This window comes from Metarhizium robertsii (genome assembly GCF_000187425.2).
Source record: "Metarhizium robertsii ARSEF 23 chromosome Unknown MAA_Scf_29, whole genome shotgun sequence".
Taxonomy (NCBI): Eukaryota; Fungi; Ascomycota; class Sordariomycetes; order Hypocreales; family Clavicipitaceae; genus Metarhizium; species Metarhizium robertsii.
The window spans coordinates 27,519-50,687 of NW_011942170.1; the positions used below are offsets into that span (position 1 = coordinate 27,519).

General features: G+C 48.7%; 7 protein-coding genes across 7 annotated transcripts; 4 read left to right on the forward strand and 3 right to left on the reverse strand.

The window, feature by feature from the left end:
• Positions 1 to 165: 165 nt before the first annotated feature.
• MAA_10319 (Regulator of chromosome condensation, RCC1) lies at positions 166 to 1,790 on the reverse strand (the record flags this gene model as incomplete). The annotated part of the gene is made up of 2 exons (XM_007828317.1): positions 166 to 1,026; positions 1,077 to 1,790. 2 exons carry the CDS (start codon positions 1,788 to 1,790, stop codon positions 166 to 168), a joined length of 1,575 nt encoding a protein of 524 aa, XP_007826508.1.
• A 1,711-nt stretch (positions 1,791 to 3,501) lies between these two features.
• On the forward strand, positions 3,502 to 5,471 carry MAA_10320 (glutamyl-tRNA synthetase; the record flags this gene model as incomplete). The annotated part of the gene is made up of 3 exons (XM_007828318.1): positions 3,502 to 3,890; positions 3,951 to 4,972; positions 5,026 to 5,471. 3 exons carry the CDS (start codon positions 3,502 to 3,504, stop codon positions 5,469 to 5,471), a joined length of 1,857 nt encoding a protein of 618 aa, XP_007826509.1.
• A 1,169-nt stretch (positions 5,472 to 6,640) lies between these two features.
• MAA_10321 (beta-eliminating lyase) lies at positions 6,641 to 9,385 on the forward strand (the record flags this gene model as incomplete). The annotated part of the gene is made up of 1 exon (XM_007828319.1): positions 6,641 to 9,385. The coding sequence occupies one exon, from the start codon at positions 6,641 to 6,643 to the stop codon at positions 9,383 to 9,385; it is 2,745 nt and encodes a 914-aa protein (XP_007826510.1).
• A 1,673-nt stretch (positions 9,386 to 11,058) lies between these two features.
• Positions 11,059 to 12,931, reverse strand: MAA_10322 (serine-type carboxypeptidase F; the record flags this gene model as incomplete). The annotated part of the gene is made up of 4 exons (XM_007828320.2): positions 11,059 to 11,924; positions 12,024 to 12,444; positions 12,576 to 12,721; positions 12,778 to 12,931. The coding sequence occupies 4 exons, from the start codon at positions 12,929 to 12,931 to the stop codon at positions 11,059 to 11,061; spliced, it is 1,587 nt and encodes a 528-aa protein (XP_007826511.2).
• A 1,104-nt stretch (positions 12,932 to 14,035) lies between these two features.
• MAA_10323 (N-terminal fungal transcription regulatory domain-containing protein) lies at positions 14,036 to 15,742 on the reverse strand (the record flags this gene model as incomplete). Its single annotated transcript, XM_007828321.2, has 5 exons — positions 14,036 to 14,608; positions 14,673 to 14,933; positions 14,991 to 15,277; positions 15,343 to 15,654; positions 15,709 to 15,742. 5 exons carry the CDS (start codon positions 15,740 to 15,742, stop codon positions 14,036 to 14,038), a joined length of 1,467 nt encoding a protein of 488 aa, XP_007826512.2.
• Positions 15,743 to 16,394: 652 nt separating this feature from the next.
• Positions 16,395 to 17,315, forward strand: MAA_10324 (NmrA-like family protein; the record flags this gene model as incomplete). The annotated part of the gene is made up of 1 exon (XM_007828322.1): positions 16,395 to 17,315. The coding sequence occupies one exon, from the start codon at positions 16,395 to 16,397 to the stop codon at positions 17,313 to 17,315; it is 921 nt and encodes a 306-aa protein (XP_007826513.1).
• A 3,294-nt stretch (positions 17,316 to 20,609) lies between these two features.
• Positions 20,610 to 21,905, forward strand: MAA_10325 (Nitrilase/cyanide hydratase and apolipoprotein N-acyltransferase; the record flags this gene model as incomplete). The annotated part of the gene is made up of 5 exons (XM_007828323.1): positions 20,610 to 20,757; positions 20,808 to 20,817; positions 20,881 to 21,226; positions 21,275 to 21,688; positions 21,750 to 21,905. The coding sequence occupies 5 exons, from the start codon at positions 20,610 to 20,612 to the stop codon at positions 21,903 to 21,905; spliced, it is 1,074 nt and encodes a 357-aa protein (XP_007826514.1).
• Positions 21,906 to 23,169: the final 1,264 nt, after the last annotated feature.

A 23,169-nucleotide genomic window follows, 5' to 3' on the forward strand; every position in this document is an offset into this window, starting at 1 on the left:
CCGTATCGGGATGATAATGTCAGCACAGCAGCACACATCTAGCTATACCGATAGATATCGGCAAATATGAACTAGCACTATCGCTGGACAACAACTATTGCCTGTTCCGTCTCAGCTGCTGCTTTCTCAAATTTTTGGAAAATAAATTGTTTCAAACTACAAAGGTTAACTGGAAGATGTACTCGCAGACTCAGCCATGATAGAGAATCGCCCACCCGCCCCGGCCCAGATCAACTCGCCCTTGATTCTTTTATCCGTGATGCGCTGAAAAACTTTCACATCGTCGCTAGAGTTAAGACCAAGCTGACCCTGGAAGCCGTAGCCCGTTGAGTAGGCATTGCCAGGCTTATCGATCAAGATGGTGTGATCTAAGCCGCATGCAACATGTGTGACTTGTTGATGCGCCATGGTTGGGACAATAGTAGGGCGTAGGCAAATGCGTGGCTTGTTACGCTCATCACAACGAACGAGCGTCGAATCTTGTAGTTGCTCGGGAGTAAAGTCTATACCAAGCTGTCCTTCCATCATTCGACCCCATACAAAGCATTCGCCATTGGCGGTGACCGCGGCTGAGTGATGGGCACCGCCATCTAAAACCAAGACTTTCTTCTGGCAGAGACCAACAAGCTTAGTTGGCGTGATGAATGCCCCTTCATCGCCGGCCGTTTCAACATCTCCGGCTTCACCGAAATTGTTTGCGCCCCAGCCCCAGACGTTATCATCCTTGTCAACTGCAAAGCAGTGATAGCTCCCAGAAGCTATATACTTGGCTTTATTGCGGCAGACTCGAACTTGATTAGGTATAAGGGAATTAGAGGCACGTCCAATAAGTCGGCGGCCAAATTGGTATTGCTCATTACAGCCCCAGGCCCAAATATTACCTCGGATATCAAGAGCCAATGCATGGTCAACGCCACAGCAAATCTGAGTGATATTTTGGAGATTTTGGATACGGATTGGTCTTTCTTGGTTCTCAACCAGCTCTCCACGTTCGTTATACCTAAAACCTTTATCACCCCGAGAGTCCTAATGACGAGATTAGAATAAGATGGCTAGCTGGCAAAATACATACTTACGCGGAATGTGCCCCATCCATAAACTTGGCCAGTATCGGTGAGCGCAAAGCTACAGCTGTCGCCAGCAGCGACCTGAACAAATCGTATATGTGGAGGGAAGTAGTTAGATGGGATTTGCATAGGAGTCGACTCTAAGGGATTCATGTCCTCGTCGTCCTCGTCATCCTCTGAAGCGGCGTCCATGTCACGAAGCTTGCCGTCCCACTGCGTATCCCTTCCAAGAGCGTTCTCATCGTTCACACCCCAGGTAATAATTTTATTGTCCGACGTCAGCGCAACAGTATGCATGCCGCCACAGGCGACTTGGACAACATCGAAAGCAGATAAATGTGGGTTGCGCGTAGGACGTAGGGCTTCGTTCTTCTTCGGTCCAAGACCAAGCTCGCCCATTTCACCACCGCCAAAAACAAGAACCGTGAGCTTCGCGGTAGGCGCATTGTTGATGGTGGCTAATTTGGTTGGCTCCTTGGACCTAATTGAGCCGGTTTTCACCCGTTTTGAGATGCCAGAAGTGGTGGTAGATGTCTGATCATCGTGCGCAGTTTCTAAAGAGCGTTTGCGTCCAGCGGCTGTGGACCTTGCATTATTTTGATTGGCAATGGGCTTCGATGCCTTTTGGGTCGATTTGCTGATTCGCGGCACTGTGCCCTCTCGATTCGATCCGTGTTTTTGATCCTTGACTTTGCGTTCTCTGGAGGCCGATACAGAAGGCATTTAAGCAACTTTGCTTCCTGTCTTTTTGCTTTGGTGGGTTGGTAGGAATTGCGATCTGATATTCCAGAATTAGGCAGAATAAAAAACAAGGCCCCATTGGATGTAAACAAAGGCGCGGGACGTGAATACGCACAGACTATGGGTCAGCGCGCGGCAGAAAACAATCACAGGTACCAAGTCCCTAATCAGCACTGTGAGAACGATCAATGACAAAAAAAAGGCGAATTCAAATGCCGCATACTTATTATTCCAGAGGATTCTCTGCCCTGTCTCGGGGCAGGAAAAACACGAAAAAAAAATTGACCGAGACAGGGGTCGAACCTGCGACCTTCTGATTACGGGATAATGATACTATAAGAATACTTAATCGTAGTCAGACGCTCTGCCATTGAGCTACACGGCCTTTGTTGGGGAGAGTGGGTTTATTCTATTTTAAGAAGGTATTTGCAGAGGCCCACAGCGGACATTCACGTTCTGGTCTCGAAATTGGGCAGGTTCAATGTTTTTCATGACCCATGATTCGTTGCAATAGATACTCCTATCCTTTGAATGACATTTGTTTCAGTTGCGCACATCTGGTCTCACCTGCCCCGTGTTATCAAGCATCTCCTCTCAATTTCCGACCTTGCTCTGCCTCGCCATGGCTGAATCTAATAAATTTGTAACCCAGCCAGGTGTCCATCATCATTTACAGTGTAGGGTGCGTCCAACTGACACGTGTCGCGATTACATGTCGCGATCATTCGCTTCATTTTGTGTTAGGTATGTGGACAGCGATCATGCAATAAATTTGATTGATCGTCTGTTTACAAGCTGGCCGTTAGCTAGTTATATCTCTGAGGAAATGGAATTAGAAATGGAATTACCATAATACCATCATATTCCATCTTAAAGGGCATATAAACCCTTATCTGTGACCCAGCTCTATCTCGGCATAAATGCATCGCAGGCTGTTTGATACAATATTTAGCCATGACAAAACAGCCGCGAGGTTTACTGGACGACCGCCGTTTCTCAGCGCTAGATTCGTGTCAACATCTCTTCCCCTCGACCTTGCGGAGAAAGAGCTGTTGAATTGCTATAAGTATAATGATGTACGGCACTTGAAATTAGACGCACACAGTTGGAATATGAATGGCGAGATTTACGGGAAACCTTCCCAAAATTTAGAGCCGCTTTGGCATTCATAGGGGACGAAATACTAGAATTTGCACTACAGAGCCCACAGCATTGCAATGATAACATACATCAAGACGCAAGCGCAACTCCCAATCGTTGCGATTACGTTGCCGGATTCCAACAGCTTGATCGGCTGTCCACGCGATTCAGCACGTAAATACATGACTTAATGATGTAGAAATAAACAAGTCATAACTAAAGCATATGCTTGTGATTTCATTTGACTACAGAGCGAAACAACCTCAACATTAATAACTAAAGCATACGTGTCAGCGAGGAAAACGTTCGGTAGAATACGCCGGTTGACGCATTGGCCAAGCAGCTCCTTTCAGGATGGCTTGAGTGGTTGCATATTCAACCTGGAGGATATTTGTGGGCTAGGAAGCATTGCATTACCGAAATTTACCCAATCTGAACGCCCCCTTTGTTACACTATGCTAATTGTGACTGCGTCATTTCTCTCTAGCATGTTTGAGTCACACATCACCACACACGCAAGCGCTTCAGGTTGCGAAGCAGACACGGGCCGAATATGAATGACCAAAGCCTTCTTTTGATGAAAGCTCGGCTTGAAGTCGTAGATTTCAAGACAATTGAGCCTTTTCTTCAAAAATTTGATCGATTCCTTACCCTTCGTACATTCATTAGAGGCTACACCCTGGGCACCGCAGATGAGCAAATTTGGACCGTTCTGCGACTGAATAAAGTCGCGCTTGGACTGATTAGGAGAGCGATATTTCCGAACTTGACACGATGGTTTTCCCATATCCAATGCACCTATCCTGATCTTCGACCAACCGCTGGTGAACTCGTCAGTGCAACCAACACTGATGCTACCGCCAACCAGACAAGGGGCCGCTACAACATCAAGCTACAAGCTACAGAGAACGGCGTAGTGACTAGATTTCCGCCAGAGCCGTCGTAAGAATCTGTTTACTGGGATACCTGTTTTGGGACATTGGGTTTTCTAATCGTGTTTAGGGGGTATCTACAAATTGGGCATGCCAAGGCCGCCTTTTTAAACGACTACTTTGCGCACGATGCTTTTTCCGGGTCCCTCATTCTACGTTTTGATGATACCAACCCCACGAGAGAGAACCAGGAATTCGAGGACTCTATTCTTCACGACCTAGGTCTACTGGGCATCAAAACACAGCGCGTGACATACACTAGTGATTACTTTGAGAAGCTTTACGACTTGTGCTGTCAACTTATTTCGGATGGAAACGCATATGCCGAGGATACGGATAGCAAAATACAAAAAGACAACCGTCGTGATCGCCTTCCCAGTAAACGACGAGATCGCCCCACGAGCGAGAGCCTCGCCATCTTCAAAGAGATGAGGGAAGGAACAGAGTTTGGCAAAGGACACTGTATCCGAGCACGCATCGCCTTTGACAGTTCAAACGGTTCAATGCGTGACCCAATCATCTACCGCTTTCCCAGCTGGGACCCCGAGGATGGACCACGGCCACATCACCGAACCGGCTGGGACTGGAACATTTATCCCACATATGACTTTGCCTGCCCTCTGGTCGACTCCATCGAGGGCGTAACCCACGCTCTCCGGACGACTGAGTACTCTGACCGCAACGAGCAGTACTACTGGTTTTTACGTGCTCTCAAGTTACGGCCAGTGTACCTCTGGGACTTTGCGCGAATCAACTTTATCAAGACGTTCTTATCTAAGAGAAAGCTGGCAAAAGTAGTTGAATCTGGAATTGTGGATGGCTGGGATGATCCTCGAATGCCTACTATCCGGGGCATTCTCCGCCGCGGTCTTACGGTAGCAGCGCTACGCGAGTTCATGCTAAAGCAGGGCCCGAGCCGGAACGTTGTTTCCATGGACTGGACCACCCTTTGGGCGATGAACAAGAAGATGATTGAGCCGATTGCACCGAGACACACTGCTGTGGCATCCGTGGGTTGCGTTTTGGCCACCGTGGCGGGAGGTCCAGATCATCCCAGGCAAGACAGTCGACCGAAACACCCTAAGAATCATAGTCTAGGAACCAAAGATGTCACATTTGCCAACAAAATTTACATTGAACAGCAGACGCGGCGGCCGTTCGACAGGGCGAGGAGATTACACTTATGAGCTGGGGAAATGCGCTTGTTCGACAGGTCACGAGATCCGATGACCAGGCCGTGACCGCGTTACACCTTGAGCTCCATCTTGATGGCGACGCTAGCAAAACGGACAAGAAAGTTCACTGGCTAGCTGCTCACGGTGCCGAAATTGCCAGAGCGGAGCTTTGGGAGTTTGACTATCTGCTAACTAAAGATAGTCTTGTGAAGGGTGATGAGCTGGAGCACTATCTAAACCCCGTCACGTCCTGGCTTACAGATGTATTGGTGGGTTCTGAGTTTAGTCAGCTCCTCGAAGGTGATATTATTCAGATTGAGCGGAAGGGGTATTTTCGCATGGATAAGCCAATTGGTCAAGGACCTAGTGGCAAGGCGGTATTGTTTAAAATTCCAACAGGAAATAACAAGGGATAAGGTGTGTGTCATATCTCGGGCTAACTCTTACTAGCAGATACCCGCACTGCTGTTTTTGTATGGATTTGAGAGAACATGGAACTATCACAGAGTATTATAGTTACATAATACGTAGTGGCTCTGCTAACATGAACTCTAACTGGCGTATCTCTTAGGAACCCTAGCTGTTGGAATAAATAAATAACTAAACTACATTATAATGTCTATTTCTAATTTCACAATGTAGTAGTTAAAATATAATATTACCAGACTACTTATTAAGTTTCGGCGGGGGAATCACGGTTACTCCCTCCCGTTACACGGAGGTCACGTTGCATTGAGGGACAGGCCGTACCTTGAGCTTGACGATAGTTACACAAGGGCTCGAGGCCCAGTTAAGCCGGAAGGCTTTTAGCCTCGCTTGCTCACCGCTGTTTGATATAAAGAAGGGATATTATTAAAGCGAATTATTAGCTAAATACGGTTTGTTCCAAGCCCTTATAACTAAGCCCTTGTCACATCCCCCACTCTATTTTAACCATTCCCAGCTTGACCTTTTGAAATGCAGCCCATCCGGCTTGGCAGCGTGCTTGGTGTAGGGAAAATAACAACAATTTACACCGGGGAATAAAGGCATTTGAACTGGAGGGTTTTGAGTGCCGTTATTGAGTGAAATTTCTGATATTGATACTACTGCAGAACTTCGTTTAGGGCCAGGCCCTGAAACCCGAGACATTGAGTTGACCCTTTCTTATTGTAACCCCTGAAGACCCCCGCCTTGACTCCATGTCAAACCAAGCCCTGATTTGAGCTTTGGAAAAAGGATCGTGACCAACCACCTCTATTTTTCAAGTTTTTTTAGCCCGCCGTCAAACGCGCGACAAGGGCTCGCGCGAGGGGCTCGGAACAATTACTTGTTTGAGTAGTAATTCGCTTTAATATTAAAGGCCCTTAGTTTTCCTCAAAGCCTTAATGGTAAATAACTCTTATCTATACCAAAAAGCGATAATAAAGCGAGCCTGGAAGCCTAAGGCGTTGAACTAGGTCTCGAGCCCTTGTGCAACCACTGTTGGGTTCAAGGTTCGGCCCGTGCCTTTTATGGCGACGTGACTTGCATATACTAAAACGCATCTATACGTACCACGCGCGATTTCCAAACTACATGAACGAAACACCAGACGTCTGAAAGTATGGCTGCCTACTCTGACAATCTGCCGCCGGTCCCCGTCCATCGCACGCTGGTGGTTCGGACGGCCGTTCAGTCGACTGTGCAGGAGCGAGAGCACATCTTGAAGGAAATCGAGTACAATGTATTCGCATTCCCCGCAGAGATGGTATATTGCGACTTCCTCTCCGACTCGGGAACCTCTGCCATGACAGATGTTCAGTGGGCTGCCTTGCTGCGCGGTGACGAATCCTACGGGCGCAACGCCGGGTACTATTGTCTGCAGGACGCTTTTCGGGATATTTTCGAGAGGGGACATGATCGTAGATATCTGTTTCGTCATGTCATGGCCGGCACTGTCGACAGTCAACTATATTGCAACACATTGCTGCAACCGAGCCAGGGGGGATTTGTCAATGGAGGACATGTCCAGCTCGCCCGCCCCAATTTCTACATTATGCCGCAGGGCCGTTGCGCCGAGGCGATTCTCTTCTCAGAACTGATGAATTCGTCCTCATCCAACGATGCCTCGGTCGCGCCCGTTATTATCAGTAACGGCTTCTTTGATACGACTGGGGCCAATGCCGCTGCCGCTGGCTTCGAGCTGGCAACCTTTCTTCAGCCCGGTCTCCGCGAGCCGTTCAATCCCAATGAGGTATCCGGCCATAATCCATTCAAAGGCAATCTCGACCTGCTGGCAACTCGCAACTTTTTAGCCAAAAACCACCATCGAACAGCGCTCATACTCATCACCATCACCAACAACTTTGCCGCGGCACAGCCTGTGTCCATGGCCAACATGCGCGCCGCAGCGTCGCTGGCCAAGGGCTTCAATATTCCATGTTTTTTCGATGCTTGCCGCTTTGCTGAGAATGCTAGGTTCATACAAGAATTCGAGCCGGGGTATGATGCCTGTTCCATTGCCGAAATCGTCAAAGAGATGTTCAGTCTAGTAGACGGTTTCACTATCAGTCTTAAAAAGGACGGCATGTCCAACATGGGCGGTGCCCTTGCTATTCGCGACAATGGCTGCCTCATGAAGAAGTTTGAAGACATAGGCGTCCGGCTCAAAGAACGGCAAATTCTAGCTTATGGAAACGACTCCTACGGCGGGATGAGCGGCCGTGACTTGATGGCTGCGGCGGCAGGCCTGTACGAGACCACCAAAGAGTCTTTTCTGAGGAGCCGCATCGGGCAGGTAAGATCTTTTGCGCAGAAACTCCATTCTGTCGGAGTACCGATACTGTGGCCGCCAGGAGGACATGCCATATATCTGGACATGAATGCATTCTTCGCCGACTGTCCGCGGTCGCCGGGTGACTTTGCCTCTGTGGGATTCACCATTGAGCTTCTACGCCAGTATGGAATTCGAGCCGCCGAGGCTGGACCATTTGCTTGGGAATGGGACAAGAAGCAGTCTGAAGAGGAGCGAGACACCATTCCTGACCTGGTCCGCTTTGCGGTTCCCCGGAATTCCATGAATGACGGCCATATTGACTACACCGTGGCGGCCATTTCTAAGTTATATCACCAGCGACATCTTCTTCCCAATGTGAGAATTGTGAGGGGCAAGCATCTTCGAATCCGCCACTTCCAGTGCGGATTTGCTCTTGTCTCTGCAAGTAGGAGCGATGGGAGCCAGTCTCCAACGAATAAAACTTTTCTTTCGGCAGCTGAATCTCAAATCAGAGTACTCGGTCGTTGTCTCTCGTTCAATGACGATTCCGCAGAAGTCTTGGTCCGAGAAATGCAACTCGCAATGGGCGCCTGGGGAGAAAGTGCTGTCAGCAAATCTATCAACGGGCACATCTCTAATGTGGGAAATAACCATGCCCCCATTGAATATTCCGTCTCCTTTGATGTTAATACCGGAACGCCCCAGCTTCGATTCTTGATTGAAGCGCAGCCGCCAGAGGAAGTGGCCAAAGTGAAGCTAGCAGATCTTCAATTGGCCGCTTTGGAGTTGAACCGTACCTTGAGCCAGCGGCAGGATGACGCACCTTCATTCAAACGGTTCGATATGATAAAAGACTTGTTCATTCCGGAAATCAATGATGCGCAAAACGGTTCACGCTTCGCGGCTTGGCACAGTGCTTGCATTTCGCCTGGCAGTAAACGCGCCGACTGGAAAATTTACCTCAATCCTGACGCTTTGGGAGCGCCACAACGAGAAATGGTCATCCGAGAATCACTTGACCGTCTGGGATTTGCGCACACTTTCGAGCAACTCAAGCGGGGCATGGAGCCGACAGATCGGTTCTGCTATTTCTCCCTCGATCTCGAGAAAGGATGTGACGCTCGCATCAAGATATACATCGAGCATCCGAATGCTACGGCTCAAAGTGTTGCCGACATGATTCAAAAGGTTTGCTTGTACTTGAAAGCAGACAATCGAGATGACATTGTTGCATTCCTACGCGCCATGAGTGGCGACACGACAGGTCCCTTCCAGCGCAAGTCGATGGTGACTTGCTTCGCCTTCACGACAGACCGCACAGAACCATCCGTCACTGTTCATTTCCCCGTGTCTGAATATGCACGCAACGATGCTGAGATACATTGCAGAGTTGTCGAGTACTGTTCAAACAAGGCTCCAATGGTGCTGCCGCATTATGTGCGATCAATCGTAGCCTTGAGGCAGCGTTCGCTGTCCGATGGGCAAGGTCTGCATAGCTGGGTGTCGTTGAAACAGAGTCCAGATGGCAGCCTCGGGCTGACTTTCTACCTATCGGCTGAGTTGTTCGGACCCTTGCCAGATTTGGAGCAGTAGCTTCTTGGAAGAGCTTCCACGTACACGTAAACAACCATGTAACCAAATGAGTCGCTCTGGAAGGTTGGTTAACAGTGGGTGTTTATGTTGAGTCTGGTGGATCTGTTACACGGTTAGGATCCAACAACTTTGAAGCCCAAAAAAAGGGCATCGCGGATAAAGGACCTCAAGGTTACACAGATTCAACACGTGACCTTATGGAAACCTTGGGCACAGCTGTTCCCTTCACGTATATATATGTAGTGGTCACTCGTCCCTTCTTTCCTCTTGGAAAACCAAGGAGCTTTGACATGCTACCCTACCAGATTATCTTTGAATTGGGTCATTACGCTGCAAGCGCTATCAAGCCCTTATGGCGAAATGTGCCAAATTAAACGTCGAGAAGTGGCCAAGAAGTGTCTGAGATCCCACCATAACTGTGTGCTTTTTAATATTGTCGTCCTGGAGCGCACATGGAGTATCGTGCTGCTGGTGCGGTATTTGGATATGTCACTCACAAGAGCCCTCTGTCTCGTATTATAAAGTCAACCCAATTCTCACCGACGACTTTCGACAGGGCACTCCTCGCTGCTTCCATGGAAAGGGATTCCAACAGCCTGGTTGTCACCGTGGTCTAAGACCCAAAATGGACGAAATAATTTATAGTGTGAAACCAGTCTTGGTTTATCAGAAGATGACAAGAGTCGGCTAGGTATCACTAGCTCCTGCAGAGTGTTGAACTACGCCAGACCCTCTGTGATCAGACACCAATAGTCCTTCTCGCTGTGAATCACGAGGGTTGGGGGCACATTTTTCTAATTCTTCAGCAGTTCCTGACGCGCTGGATTAAACTCTTGAAATTTGTCGGCATTCTCTCATGAATACTGTGTGGTACCGAACTTCCATCGCTGTTGAGTATGTAGCTTTGGACTCGGCATGACGGGGTGCTACAGATGCCATCGTGCGAGATGGCGCAGCAGAACTACTAGAATCTACGAGACTCATCAAACGTCGAGATTGATTACAATGGCACATCATGACCTCTGAGTGAAGCGGCCGATGTTTGTGCGTCAATCGCCTCGTCGGCATAGTTCTCACCACTCTGTATTGGATTTATCCGACTGGCGGCGGTGCAATTTTTTTTATTCACGATGAAACCCTTGCGGTGGGGATGCGCTACAAGTGCGTAATATAAAAATACCTCTATCTCTGACCTAAAGAGTATTGTTCTTTTGTGCCGTGATGAGGCAGCATTGGATGGACAGCTCACCGTCCATGCCACACTTGATGGTTGTGTTACACGGAAATCGCAGGTTACACAAGGGCTACGGTCACGAGACCTAGGGCAAAGTCGCTCACCGACTTCTTGTATAAATAGACGGCTTTGGTCCCTTAGGGCCTTGAGGAAAACCAAGGACCTTTGATACCAAAGACTGTTATTAGTTGAATTGAGCTATTGCTCCAAGCCCTCTTTCCGAGCCCTTGTCACAGGTTGCAACACGACGGGAGTGAACGAGCAAAGGAACTCAACCCTGCCGCTTGTAGTTGGCCACGCAATCGGTTTTCGAATAGAAGAAGGTACAGATGAAACAATTTTTTGATAAAAAAGAGCCCCGTAAGGAACTCGAGAGACTGCCTAGCTCGGCGACTGCTACCCGTTGGCAACTAATGGGCAAGCCACTTGTCCAACTAAATCACTCCTGCTGGAGGTTCTCGATGCGTCCTAGGAGGAATTCAAGCTGCCTATAAGCAGCACCTGGGGTGTATTGTGGCATTGCTTGAGGAGAAGTGTGAGATGCGGGTTTAGATTTTGACAAGAATTGGGGGAAATAAAAGCACATACCATGGCCAGCTGTGTCGATGGACACAAAGGTCAGTCCACGCTCTGTGTGGGCATTCCCCTCGACACGAACACCAGTTTCGATAGCGGACTCTTCTCTGTAATCCAGTTCTCGACGTTGATGCCCGTACGGGACGACCAATGGCTCAGTAGGCGCTTTCTGGAACCCTTGGTATCCGTTCCAGGTCATGTTCTGGATGGTGGCCAAGCTCCCGTTGGCCAAGAGTAGAAAGTCCTGCAAGCCATGGGCAATAATGGTGTTGTTGGTCAGCTCAATGACGCGCGGCAACGGGCCCAAGGCGCTGGGTCGCGGTGCAAGCCCGTCGACGCCGGGGAATCCGCTCCAGGCAAAGCCACCGTGAGCTTTATAGTAGGTTTTTGGCGGTACATGGAGCACCTTCTTTACGTCCTCCCTGTTGAAATAACTGTTGGGCCCGTCGTCCATGACACTCTCTGGAGTTGGACACCTATCAGTCAAGTGGTAAGTGTTGAAGCAAGGGTTGACTTTGAAAGCAGCTGTCAAAACGTCGCTCCAGATACTGCAGCCTGGCTGATCCTTGTCCGGTGTGGCAAATACCTTTTTTGACGGGGGATATGTCAGGACCTCTGACAGAAATTTGTTGTAGCCGCATTGTTCGGACCTCGTATTGATGTCGGAAATGAACGTGTCGTTGAGCTTCATGACATGGTTGAAATGTTTCACCGCTGCCACAACGGGAGCTAGTCCATCAAAAGAATTAGCCTATAATTTGAAATTCCACACGCATATATAATGTTGGTGCTCCGGGGCAATGCCTCTTGTGTTCTCAGGCGACCTACCTTGTTGTATCACCGAGAATGAGTTGATCACGCCGTCAACAATCTGTACACCCCTGACGTTCGAGTAGGTATTGTTCTTATCGTCAAGCATCCGCGACGCGATATAAGGGATCATGTGGCCTGCATAGCTTTCGCCCGTGATGTACACTTTTCGACGTTCGAGCCCAAAAGTCGTCGCGAAGTTCTTGAACCACGAAGTGAATTGCTCTGCGATATCGATGACACTTCCGACTGTCCCTGAGTCTAGTGAGTATCCAGTTCCGGCGGGCTGGTCTATGTAGACTACATTGGTCAAGTTGTTCCATGCGTATGGATTCGGGATCGGCCTGTCGGTTCCGGGTTGCCAGAGGAAAGGGCCAGTGGCAAGAAGCATGCCGTTTAACGAACTGTCTCCCGGCCCGCCGTTCAGCCATATTGTAATCTGTCGGATGTGTAAGCCAAGTTATGCCCGAGTATAGAACCAATTAGGCCAGAGATATGTCCTCCCAGTGCCTTGGCAGTTCAACAATCCTGTCTCCAAGAATAGTGGTGGAGGGCAGACTCAAGGTGTACCTCATCAGAAGCTTTCGGGTTGCTCGTCGGAAAAAACCAGAAAAATAAACTCGAGTTGGATGATGGGGACATGGGGAGGAGGCCGGCATAAGACTCTCCAACATCAAACTTGACCTCCGGAATAGACTTTCCATCGACGAGATATTCTACAATTGAGCTGAGTTAGCTTTCTTTGTTATGAAACCCATCCAAGGTCCCTTACTTCGAGTTTTGGAGTTTAGATATTGAAACCCGTCTTCCGATGCATTGGTTGTCCCACGATCGAGCGCCGGTTCAGACACTTGACCCTGGTTTACCGGAGTCGCATCTGTAATTGGCGCAGCCAGGATAGAGAACAGAAAAGGCAAGAGTTTCATGGTTAGATGACACACGTGTGCAACGTAAGAACAGCCGAAAGTTATGAAATGCGATATGAGCCTGCTATGAAACGTCTCCAGCTACACAAATTACGGACTTTATATGTACAATCACGCATCTAAATATAAACATCACCAAACCCCTGGTTGAGGCTTGTTCCGATCAACATGCTCCACAAGGCGACGTTAAAACCAACTAGTATACCTGGCTGTGCCACGGCTAGTCATGTCAATCCTTAGGCAATACACGCCAAAAAATGAAATGCGTGTTGGTGATTGTTGTTCTAGGGTAGTATTTAATTGCTGCGCCCCTGGATGACGGAGTCTGATCCACCGAATACGATGCCTCAACACGAGTGGCTAGGTTACTGACTAAGAAGGGTTTAACAAAAGGAGCACACAAGAGGAAAACATGTTTTCCCTTGAATTTTTAAAAATAAGCGTCCAATATCATGTTCTCAACCATGACATCGCGCACCCGCTCACTATCACCAGGGTGGTCAAGTATGGCTGACACCGGTGGGGGTAAAGACGAAGCCCTCGTAACAAAATGGAAGAAGTTGGCGGGCTTTTTCGTGAGCCTTGATTAGAAATCAGCTAATTATGAAATAACAATCCAATCTATTAACAAAGGCGTTATCATAAGCATCATCACAAGTGGTACTGCGGAGTTTCACCGCAAATAGTATAACAAGGATCGCCTTAGCATAGGACTGACTGACAACGGCTTACTTCTGAATGACATCATGCTTTATGAAGTATTGGATGCAGTCATCTGACATTTGCCTTGAATGTTCTAGAACCAACGAAACCATCGATAACATCAAAGGACCATGGACCCCCTTGCTATATCTCCCAGTTGGATATAGTCAGACCTCAGGACGAGTAGAGTTTCAGGTATCTCGTCAAAAGTACTATCCGCCGGCGCGTAGGCGGCGGAACGACTCGGGTATAGGGTAATCGGAGACGTCTTGCAAACAGCGACGGCTCTCAAGAGGGCGATACGGTCAGATCGAGAAGCTCATAAACCAGCTGTCCCCGGACCAGATGTCAGGAGCCATAAATGTACCAGTACCACTGAAATCAGCTTATCGAGAGACCGTTCTAGACAAATGAAGGGATCGTGTCGTTCATGTTAATCACAGCTCTCATGGCGCCGAAATAGTTCACTAGAAGGTCGCCATCCGCATGGAGATCCTGGTGCACCCAGATCGACCGAATCACATGTCTCAGCCATACTTTACTTCTCAGGCCCGGTATATCTTCAGTCCTGCCAATCAAACTAAGAATGGAGGCTCTTCGGTCATCTGACTGTGCCTCACAGGCCAGAATAAACAAGGGAAAGAAGTGAGGACAGGCACAGGTTCGGATCGGCCCTTCGAATGCCATGTCTATCAAAGATTCCAGATTCGTAGGCTCTTCCCCGGGGCTCTGTGAAGCTCGTGCTAGATAGATTTGTGTCGCCGTCTGCCATACCTCTATTCCAAGGGTCTCGTGAGCACTCAAACTGGACGAGTCCCGCCCCAGATGGACGTTACCGATTCTCCTCTTGAGAAGGTCCAGACTGTCGCAGTACTCCCCGCTCCGACTTGCAGGATCTCGTGGATCAATTAATGCGTCGCACGTCTCCGATAATAAGTTTAATATGGCATACGTTGGATTCGGACTAGACTGTGCCTGTGAAAGAGCATTAGCGAATACTGATTGTGTCCACTAGGGCCGACGTGTAGTTTGATAGTACCGGCCTGTATTTTGTCAAATCCGAACATGTAGTGTCGCGGAAATGAGAATCCTTTGTTTCGGGAAACTCACGAGCCAACGACTCGTGCTGCCAGTGGCGCAAGGGAAATCGGGAGAGTGCATCATGGTAGTAGACCCAATCAAGCAGGCGGCCAATGTCGCTTTCGTGCCAATGATTTTTGAGACAAGTCGTTTGGACGATATCCATGGCTCCTCGTGTATACCAGAGCCACTCGCCTGAACTTGTACTTGGCAGCATAATCTACATCGGCGTGTTAGCACTGACTTGAACATCTTTCCAGTGAAACCTCACACCCACATCAAGAGCTCCAAGAAGCATTGAGGCAGCCGTCTGTCGCGCTGCCTGTGTCCAAGTTCGTGATTCTTCCTTCGCTGAAGCAGCTAGGAAATGGAGCGCCGATATCTTCAGCCTCATGGTCTGCTGATTCAAGCCACTGTGGTGAAATGAAGAAAAGGCCAGCAGCGCGTAGAAGACAGCATATCCGGAGAGCGTATCATTTTCCAGCGCCATCCTGATAAGTACATCTCTCATTTGTGACAGGTCAGCATCGAATGTGACCAACGAGAGATGAGCAGAATCGTGAACTAAGACGTTCAACATTAGCTTACTGCGCAACATCATTCGTCCCATTGCACTTTTTTGCGCTTACAGTAGTTCACTAATTGCATATTACTGGCGCTTAGTTGCGGCAGCTTCGACAAGTTGGAAAGGCGTGGAAGGGGGTCGAGGAATGATTCTTGGTGATGATACAGTTCCATATCCGACCAAGTTGTGTTGATAAATGCGAAGGCGGTCTTCTGGTTTCGAGATATCAGGGCCGACAGCGGACTAGACGAAGTAACGCGTCTTTTGTCGTCGTCTCTGGGCCACGATAGGCGCATTCCATATCCCTGACAGCTTCGCCGAGCTCCAATACACTTCTGGCACTTGGGAAAGCCGCCATCACATCGGATCCTTCGATCTAAGCAAGGGTGAGCGGGGAGACGTTCCCACCTTGATGTCACAAATCACTTACCTTTGCATGTCCAACAGCTTTTGCGAGACCCCATGGTGGCGGTCGGCTCGGCGGCTCACACCAGGTTGCGAAGGAAGTTGGAATCCTAAACACACCGACATGACGATAACAAAGAGGCAATGAGTGTACTTCTCTCACGAGACCTACGTAAGCGAGTCTCGCCATCAAGGCGTGACGTTATTTGTCAGCCTGTTTAGCATTTCAAGCCTCTTTCTCCGCATGATCCGGGGAACGCCGGCTACCAGTGTGGGAATTGATGGTTGGCTTCAATGTTATTCGAAGACGGATCTTCCAATAGCGTTATTCCTGCCGCGCCACCGGTTATCAAGGGACCCACCAGAAGCAACTTTTGTCGAGCCCATGGAGTCGATTGCATCTATTCCCAGCGAAGCTACGTATGTAGCTTTCTCGGGAACCTGGAACCTCGCGGTCGCGGCTCGCCCTCTATATGCCAAAAGAGCAACACCGGCCCAACGATATACTGAACGCGTAATGCATTAGAAATCAAGAGGGGCATGAACACTTGAGCCGTGCGTAGTGGCAGCCGTGGTCTGCTTTTGTATATAAACCTGCAACTACCAACCCCAACAGCAAGACTAGTTACACAAGCTCATTACTAGAATTCATTCTTCCACTTATCCCTCTGAGATTCACAACATACCAGCTATTCTTACGCTCTACTAAACATGGCTACCTACCTAGTCACGCAGGCCACAGGTGAGCAAGGCAAATGGGTTGTCAAGCACCTCCTCGCAGCATCCGTCAAAGTCCACGCCGTTGTCCGCGACCTGCAAAAAGTCCCCCCTATCCTCAAGAGCCCCGGCGTAACTCTCTTCCAAGGCGAAAGCAAGAACTTTGATGAAATCTACCAAGCAGCCCAAGGTTGCACGGCCGCATTTCTAAATACATTTCCCATCCCCGGCCTGGAGGCTCTCCAGGCCAAGACCATTGTCGACGCATGCAGGAAAGCAGGAGTTGAAACTCTTGTTGCGTCCACAACCTTCACCGTTGGTGACAGGGCCTCGTGGGATCACGAAAAGACGGACGAATGCCAGCTGCGCGAGTATTTTGTTTCCAAGGCAGAGGTGGAGGATACCGTTCGTCGGGCCGGTTTCAAAGCCTATACTATTCTTCGACCGGCGATTCTTCATCAGGACTTTCTGATGCCGGGGGCGACTCAGAATTACCCCAGACTGCCTACGCACGGAGAGCTAGACCACGCGTTTGATAACGGTGTAAAGGCGCCGTTTACGGATGCAAATGACGTTGGGCGGTTTGCTGCAGCAGCCTTGCGGGATCCGGATACCTTTGGTGGCCAGGAGATTGACCTTGGTAGCGAGGCACTTTCCATCCAGGAGGCACATGATATTCTTGTAAAAGTGAGTGGTAGGCAGGTCGGGCTGAGAAAACGAACGCCCGAGGAACAGGAGCAAATCAAGCCCACGGTATTTGGTCAGCGATTTCAACTGTATGCCAACGTGGCAGATTTCAGTGGAAAAGTCGCTGCCGCGAAAGACGTCGCGTCCAAGTTTGGCATTCCGTTTACCATGTTGAAGGAATCGCTGGAGAGGGATAAAGCTCGGCTCTTGGAGTGCCTGCCAGCTTGATTGCATATCTGTGGTCAATGTAAGAGGTTGAAGAAACCTCTTGGTGTAATTCGTTTTGACAAATTGGTTGGTTTGTGGCATGATTTATCAAGAAATTGCAACTGTATCTTTTTGTTATATAAACACAGTATTGACATTCATTTGTAGATGGATGACTGCCGGTCGATATTTCACCTTCTAACACCCAATCTTTGTGTTGATGAGTCTCGAATTGTGCTGGCAACGGCCGCAAGATGGGCCGGTATCATTGTTCGCCGAGCCGATCATGTCCAGGGGGGAATTTTCATGCCAGAAAAACGCTTCCCTGTATGCCCTCTGATTTGGCTGCTTGCAGGTTGCATAACAGAAGCGCTGGACCATGTTTCGTCGTTCGCATGCTGGATCAGGGCGAGATTGAGGAAAACTGATGAGACTAATACCAAGTCAGCCATGTCCGCTGTCAAGTTTAAATTTGCCACAAGCAGGTTTCCCCAGGCCCCCCATTCTTCCCAATTGCACACCTCTTTCGCAACGCACATCTCGTTCAACGTTAAACCGGTGACCGTATCGGTTGTGCATCCATTATTCTGCTGGCAGGGTGCGTTCCGTGTAACCTGTGACCTTACTGTAGTCGATTTGGTGTACTGTTCGCCATAATCAAATCCTAGTTTGAAGCCGACAGTTTGAAGCCGAGGTTGCTGTGTTCACTTATTCCTTTGACCCCGAAAATTTTGCCGGCAACCTTCCAGCCCTCGTTTTTAGAATCTATGACGGCCGTGGACTGCTTTGTTTAAATACTAGGGGTAAGTCCTTCCTTAACGTCGTCGTCAGTCATAGTCAATTCCATATCCACATTATATTTGTCGCCGTTGGTGATGTTTTCTTTTTTCAGAACCGTCTGCCCCTCGGCGGAATAGACTGGATTGCACGAGGCCCAATAGGTACACGAGGACTTCGGATGCCATCATCGCGCCATGTATAACCCGCCGGGCGGCTTCATGGCCTAGAAGTGAGAGAAACGATTCTGAATGCTTTATTTATTCGAGGGCCGCAGGGATTATAGGCAATCGAAGGTTCGTTTTCCTTTTCTGTTAGACAAGTTGAGTCAGCTTTGGCATCAATGAAGAAAAAAGGGGTAGGGAACTGTTGCGTTTGCCGCAAGACCGCTGCTCTGGGCCTCAACAGAATTCGATGAGCGATTGTATTAGAACGTGAGACCTCCTTGCCTGGTGCTTCCCGAGAGAATATTCTAATATCCATTGTTTACTACGAAGAGTCCACCACCGCATCTGATAGGAGCCCGGTGTGTAAAGACCCTACGCCTGCGCCACGGCAAGATGGGCCTAGCACATGATTCTTCTGCGCGAATAAATACGTTGGGCACATCCTGTGTCAGTATCAGGGGCAAAGCAGGGATCAATTGACCTCATTGCCGCACTTGGTCCAGCAATATCCATCAAGGTAATAGTATTGGGGTAGCTTACCGCTTCTTCAAGTGTTGATACGGTGGCCCTTTTGGTGAATTAACCGGTTGTAACGGCGTAGGCGTGCTTGCGAAGATCCGAAGTCCCGTATTAACCAAAGAGAGGACGGCAAACCTTACCATCTGCCTGAATTCCCACGACATCTCCGACCCCCGGATTGCTCAGTCGCTACCAAGGCTCTGCTCGGCGTTATCCCGGAAGTCTAAATTAGCAAGGACATTCTTCGTGTTGGGATTCGGATGGCAGTGTCTTCTGGAGTGCTCAACAGATGATTGGCATTCCTCCAGTTCGCCACTAGCACAAGGTTTTCAAGTGATTTATGGATCATTGGTTTAGCAGGTCATATCGCCATTGGCCCTCTGATGTGTTTCAGGCTGTAGCTCACGGATGATCCCTGTTTTTCAATGATGAAAAGTTGGCATGCCGAATTATTGCCCTGGCGCCGTCAACCAGGCTGCCTCGGGTTGACCCACGCCATGGTGCTTTTCCGCCGGGTGGAATCAGCGCCAAGTTTGGATGAATCAAGACAGCTAGGAATCCAAAGTATGCAGAAGGGTGTGTAGTTGTATGCTCACAGGCCCGAACGTAGCCACCCTGTGTCACACTGGACGCTCACATGAGCCTACTGCATAGGGTAGTAGCATGTCTATGTGGTTGAATCTCATAACTATTAGTTTTTTTGGTGCATTTATGACTAGAATGACCGCAATGCTTTCCATTTAAGCGGCTGTCTACCTCATAATCGGCAACAAAACTTGGATGAGATTGCCACACAGAGGAACAGAAATTGCCCCGTTGGTGAAGCGGCGTAAAATATAATCTCAAACACACCCTCGGGGGTAGGCCATCTCCTGCACAGCCATGCGCTTTTATTCTTTTGTTGGGAACATGGCCACCAGTGGGTTTGTTAAACTGTCGGGTTTTCGGGGTGGGCCGTTTTGTGGCCTCGTGATTCTTCTTCATCTGCATATTGGTGCCCTTCGTCGAGATGCTGATTCATGGATGGGTCGGTAGTATCGTCAATGATGAATGCTACATCGCTACTGTCGGAGAACGGATGTGTAAACACTGCAGATGTCGTCTCGGTACATGCAGATATGCAGTGCTCTACTACGTGTCACCCTTGTTTTTTGGAGGCGCTCAATATTGTCACAACATTTGCTTGTGCACCTATGTCTTCATTGCATCAATTGATACCTGCATGCAACCCAATATTCGTCATCTGCGCTAACCTGTCGTATCCGGGGTTCATCCCAGCTTTCTATCGCCGTTCCAGAGATTTGCCGGCCACATCCACATAATGTGGAATCTGGGTTGTTGCTGACCACGTTCCGGGACAATCAAAGTGGCATGATTTCAAGCTTCTCCATGCGTCCATGGTGCCTGAGGTTATGCCGGATAGACTCTCGACTTGATCAAGCCATCCGCAACAGGCCCGGCCCGGAAGGTCGCGATCTCGGCCCCCATAAATATTGAATAACGACCATGTGTGATTCGTCGAACCGATGACGCGATGTACCCCCAGATTGGGGTCCAATATGTCGAGTCGGGAAATAATGAGTTCGTCATGCAGCGTTCAGACACCGAGATCCAGACGCCGAGGGAAGACCGCATGCCGAGAGCCCGTCCGGATCTTCGTGATTCCATGTCACCCGATCCATGTATGACTTCTAAATGGGAGACTTGCAGAAGCTTATAAGCACCTCTCGAGACTCCTATTTGGCTTCCCATCATCACAGTTTCATCACTTCCATCACTTCATTGACAATCACCATCTACTCCTCGATATTTGGACTTACACCAGTCCATTTACCCTCCAACATCTATCAACATGGTTGCTACTATTCGTCAGTACAAGGCTGCTTGTGTGCAAGCTGAGCCTGGATGGCTCAACCTTGAGAAAGCAGTCAAGAAGACTGTTGACTTGATCCTCGAAGCTGGCGAGAAGGATTGCAAGCTTATTGCCTTTCCTGAAGTTTGTAAGTTGCCCATACAGCCATCCCTCCTGTGTAATGCTAACAAGTTGTAGGGATTCCTGGGTAGATATTTTCCCCGAAATAACTCCTGACAGGGCATGTACGGATGCTAATATTCAAATCAAGATTTCCCTATTGGCTGTGGCGTGTCAACTACCAAGATTCGCTGCCCCTCCTCAAGAAGTTTCACCAGAACAGCATGCGGCCCGACTCGGACGAAATGCGACGAATTCGCGAGGCTGCCAAAGCCGCTAAGATCTACGTCTCGTTGGGATATTCCGAGCTCGACGGCCATACCATGTACATGGCGCAGATCATCATTGATCCCACCGGAACCGTCATCAACCACCGTCGCAAGATCAAGCCCACCCATGTCGAGAAGCTTGTATTTGGCGAGGGAAGCGGTGACTCTCTTCACGCCGTAGTCGAGACTGAAATTGGCAATCTCGGCCACCTGAACTGCTGGGAAAATGTACGCGTGCCCGTATGCCCACCCAGACAAGCATGCTGACAAGCGTAGATGAACCCCTTCCTCAAGGCGCTCAACGCCAGCAAACACGAAGAAATCCACGTAGCCGCATGGCCCGTGTACGGCCCCGGCTCGGCCATCAAGTACCCCGATCCATACACGAACGCGTCCGAAATCCAATCCGACCACGTTACACCCGCGTACGCATACGAGACTGGCGCCTGGACTCTGGCCCCAAGCCAGGTTGTCACGCGCGAGGGAGCCCGTCTCGGACTTCCTGTTCGGCTGCAAAACGACGAGGCTGCCCTCGACGGGGAAGCTGATATTATTGGAAACGGCTACTCCAGAGTCTATCGTCCAGACGGATTCCGCGCCGTCGACGACCCGGCCAAGACCTTTGACGGACTCGTTATTGTCGACATTGACTTGGACGAGAATCTGCTGACCAAGAAGATTGCTGACTTTGTATGTTGAAACTAATGATGCATGTGTCGTAAGAAATGCTAACACAAAGTTGAATAAACAGGGTGGGCACTATATGCGGCCGGATCTGATTCGCCTCCTGGTTGACGAGACGCCCAAGACAAATATTGTGGATGCCAACTCTACTGACCCCAAGACGTTCCCTAGCACTTTGGAGCGACTTGGCTTGGCTAAGCCTCTTCCTTCTGCTGAGAACTAGGCTCATTGTCTCCATGTACATTCACTTCTCCTCTCTTGTTACCATAGACTTGAAAATTGAGTTCTGGCTGTTACCAATTTTATACTAGTTTTCTTCTCGCTTTCGACGTTTGAATGTGGTGGTGAACTGTCCCTAGCAGATTCGTGGAGATGTATCGTCCAACATGAATGAGTTCTTGATGCCCTGTACCACCCGGGGAAACAGGCCTAGCGTTGCACTTGGCCTGGAAAATCTCATGCTCTCGGCTATGTTGACGACTTATATTACTCTCTGAAGATCTGAACGCTAGAATTATTTGGATCCCATGACGTTCTCAGGCCAGAACATCATAAGCTTGCCTTTCATGGAATGTGTTGCAATTTCTGGCAGTAATCGCTCTAATACTCTATTCATGCCTTATCATAACTCACTGTGTGTTTACAAGGTGTTTCTTTTGGTATGTCATGGTTCTCTGGTTTGGCCACCGCCAGGCACATAGACTTGACGTGACTGGGCTGTACCTGATGCAGTGCAAACACGAGCATTGAGATAGCACGAAAAAAATATTGATGTGTTAATAATATAAACAAGGACTTACTTGCAATTTCTTCCCATGACAGATCGAAAAAACCCATCCATCTGTCCAAAAAAGGTTGCAGATGACAGTGGCATCAAGCAACGGCAACTAGTGCAACCGGCCAGGACAGGCAATGAAGATTCTGGAATCCCCTTTGCCAAAAGTTGATTATTGTTGCTGCATTTTGCACAGAAACCTGTCTATAATATGTCATGTGCATCGAATGTCTTCCGCTGGCTCTGTAAAGAAGGAACAGGTCAGTATACAAATTCTTGCTGAACTGAGGAACTTGGCTCCTCCAGATTGCGAGTCATTGCGTTACTTGCTAGTTCATTCCAATTTCGAAGACGAGTAATACATTCCTGCCATTCATGAAGGTCTATCGCGATTGACAGCTATGGACTAGATTAAAGCGTGGAATTGTCCTTGTATTAAAGCTATCTAGGAAGGGAAAATAGGCCCTTTTTATAAATATTAACTATTATTTAGCTAATTACCTAGAAAGTTAGTAATTAAGGGATTTAGCTATTAAAAGTTTAGCTTTAATAAGTAGTAATATAAGCCTTTTAAAGGCTTTTAATAGCTTTATTTTAATAATTATAATAAGGCTTTTAAGGGCTTTTTAGTAATACTAATAAATAGCTTTCTTTTTTTATTAAAAAAAGGCTTTTAATATTAATATACTTTTATAATTTACTTTAAAAAGCT